The sequence below is a fragment of the Nansenia antarctica genome (genome assembly GCF_963989245.1).
Source record: "Nansenia antarctica genome assembly, chromosome: 2".
Taxonomy (NCBI): Eukaryota; Metazoa; Chordata; class Actinopteri; order Argentiniformes; family Microstomatidae; genus Nansenia; species Nansenia antarctica.
The window spans coordinates 30004028-30006527 of NC_137675.1; the positions used below are offsets into that span (position 1 = coordinate 30004028).

General features: G+C 46.1%; 1 protein-coding gene across 1 annotated transcript in view; it reads left to right on the top strand.

The window, feature by feature from the left end:
• Window positions 1-2500, top strand: part of LOC308150101 (complement C3-like) — a gene marked incomplete at its 3' end in the record, with an annotated part of 82843 nt that overhangs the window by 43846 nt on the left and 36497 nt on the right. The window contains exons 16-18 of the mRNA XM_080522966.1: window positions 196-335; window positions 1801-2013; window positions 2280-2337. Of these exons, the coding sequence (XP_080379092.1) occupies window positions 196-335; window positions 1801-2013; window positions 2280-2337 (411 nt within the window). The remainder of the gene's footprint in view (window positions 1-195; window positions 336-1800; window positions 2014-2279; window positions 2338-2500) is intronic.

Here is a 2500-nt window from a genome sequence, read left to right on the forward strand (position 1 = left end):
TCTGTCTGTCTGTCTGTCTGTCTCTCTGTCTGTGTGTCTGTCTGTCTGTCTGTCTGTCTGTCTGTATGTCTGTGTGTTTGTCTGCCTGTCTGCCTCTAATGGTAAGGACTCCGATCTGTCTCTCTTTGTCCCGCAAAACACAAATGTCTGTCTGTCTGTCTGTCTGTCTGTCTGTCTGTCTGTGTGTCTGAACAGGGATCTGTGTGGCTGATGCGTTTGAGATGATCGTGCTGAAGGATTTCTTCATGGACCTGAAGCTGCCCTACTCTGCCGTGCGCAACGAGCAACTGGAGATCAAAGCAGTTCTTCACAACTACCATCTAGACACACTAAATGTGAGTTAACTACCAGCTAGACACACTAGATGTGAGTGCATAATAGAATAAAAAGAATAATAGAATAATAATATAGTAATAATAATAGTAAGTAAGTAAGTAAAATGTATTTGTACAGCACCTTTCCCAGACCAAGGGTCACAAAGTGCTTTACATATAGAGAACGTAATAAAGAAGAAACATAATAAAACATAATAAGAGAGCGGAAGTCATAGCAGGTTGAAATAGGCAAACAAGTGAAAATAAGAACACGTAACAGACAACAGGTGTACAACAATATCAACAGGACACAGAAAGACAGACCCTTGGGGCTATCCAAAAGCCTGTCTATACAAGACAGTCTTTAGCTGTTTTTTAAAAGCCTCGACCGAGACCGCTGATCTAAGATCCAAGGGCAGAGCATTCCAAAGCCTTAGCCTATAATAATAATAATAATAATAATAATAATAATAATAATAGCTGACTAGACAGATAACTTCTCCTCCCCCCAGGTAACTAGACTATGACTCCCTCTCCTCCCCCCAGGTAACTAGACTATGACTCCCTCTCCTCCCCCCAGGTAACTAGACTATGACTCCCTCTCCTCCCCCCAGGTAACTAGACTATGACTCCCTCTCCTCCCCCCAGGTAACTAGACTATGACTCCCTCTCCTCCCCCCAGGTAACTAGACTATGACTCCCTCTCCTCCCCCCAGGTAACTAGACTATGACTCCCTCTCCTCCCCCCAGGTAACTAGATGACTAGACTATGACTCCCTCTCCTCCCCCCAGGTAACTAGACTATGACTCCCTCTCCTCCCCCCAGGTAACTAGACTATGACTCCCTCTCCTCCCCCCAGGTAACTAGATGACTAGACTATGACTCCCTCTCCTCCCCCCAGGTAACTAGATGACTTGACTATGACTCCCTCTCCTCCCCCCAGGTAACTAGACTATGACTCCCTCTCCTCCCCCCAGGTAACTAGACTATGACTCCCTTTCCTCTCCCCAGGTAACTAGATGACTAGACTATGACTCCCTCTCCTCCCCCCAGGTAACTAGATGACTAGACTATGACTCCCTCTCCTCCCTCCAGGTAACTAGATGACTAGACTATGACTCCCTCTCCTCCCCCCAGGTAACTAGACTATGACTCCCTCTCCTCCCCCCAGGTAACTAGACTATGACTCCCTCTCCTCCCCCCAGGTAACTAGACTATAACTCCCTCTCCTCCCCCCAGGTAACTAGACTATAACTCCCTCTCCTCCCCCCAGGTAACTAGACTATGACTCCCTCTCCTCCCCCCAGGTAACTAGACTATGACTCCCTCTCCTCCCCCCAGGTAACTAGATTATAACTCCCTCTCCTCCCCCCAGGTAACTAGACTATGACTCCCTCTCCTCCCCCCAGGTAACTAGATGACTAGACTATGACTCCCTCTCCTCCCCCCAGGTAACTAGACTATAACTCCCTCTCCTTCCCCCAGGTGCGCGTGGAGCTGATGGAGAACCTGGACATCTGCAGTTCGGCCAGTAAGAAGGGGAAGTACCGTCAGACGGTGAAGCTGGAGCCCATGACCTCCCGGGTGGTCCCCTTCATCATCATCCCCCAGGAGCTGGGACTACACACCATCGTGGTCAAAGCCTCCGACAACGTGTACCAGTACCAGGATGGAGTGGAGAGATCTATGAAAGTGGTGGTGAGTGTTCAACTCAGTGTTATATTTGGAAATATATCCATCTTTGTTTGAAACCAACACACTGATAGATAATCTGATAGATAACGACTGTTAATGTAGTCTAATTAACGGTCATTTAATAGAACACCTGTGCGGCGGAGTGATACATATAGTTAAAAGTCCCAGTGCTGTTATATTGTATATCGGCACTCATGGAATGCCTCATACGGGCTGTTTACGGGCAGGTAAATATAATATATAATATTGTTCTTTTGTTCTTTTCACAGTCTCAGGGATACCTGGATAAAATCCTAACCATCATCGAAGTGAACCCCTCCAAACATGGTGAGTTAAACACCGCTTCGTTAACAGAGAGCGTGTTTCGTGTGCCTTTTATTTTATTGTTCTTTATTATTTATTTGTATTATTTATGATTTATTTATTATTATTATTATGGTTTCTGTGTAAATACTGTGCGTAATGGAGGTGGTAACTGAACGCACCTGAG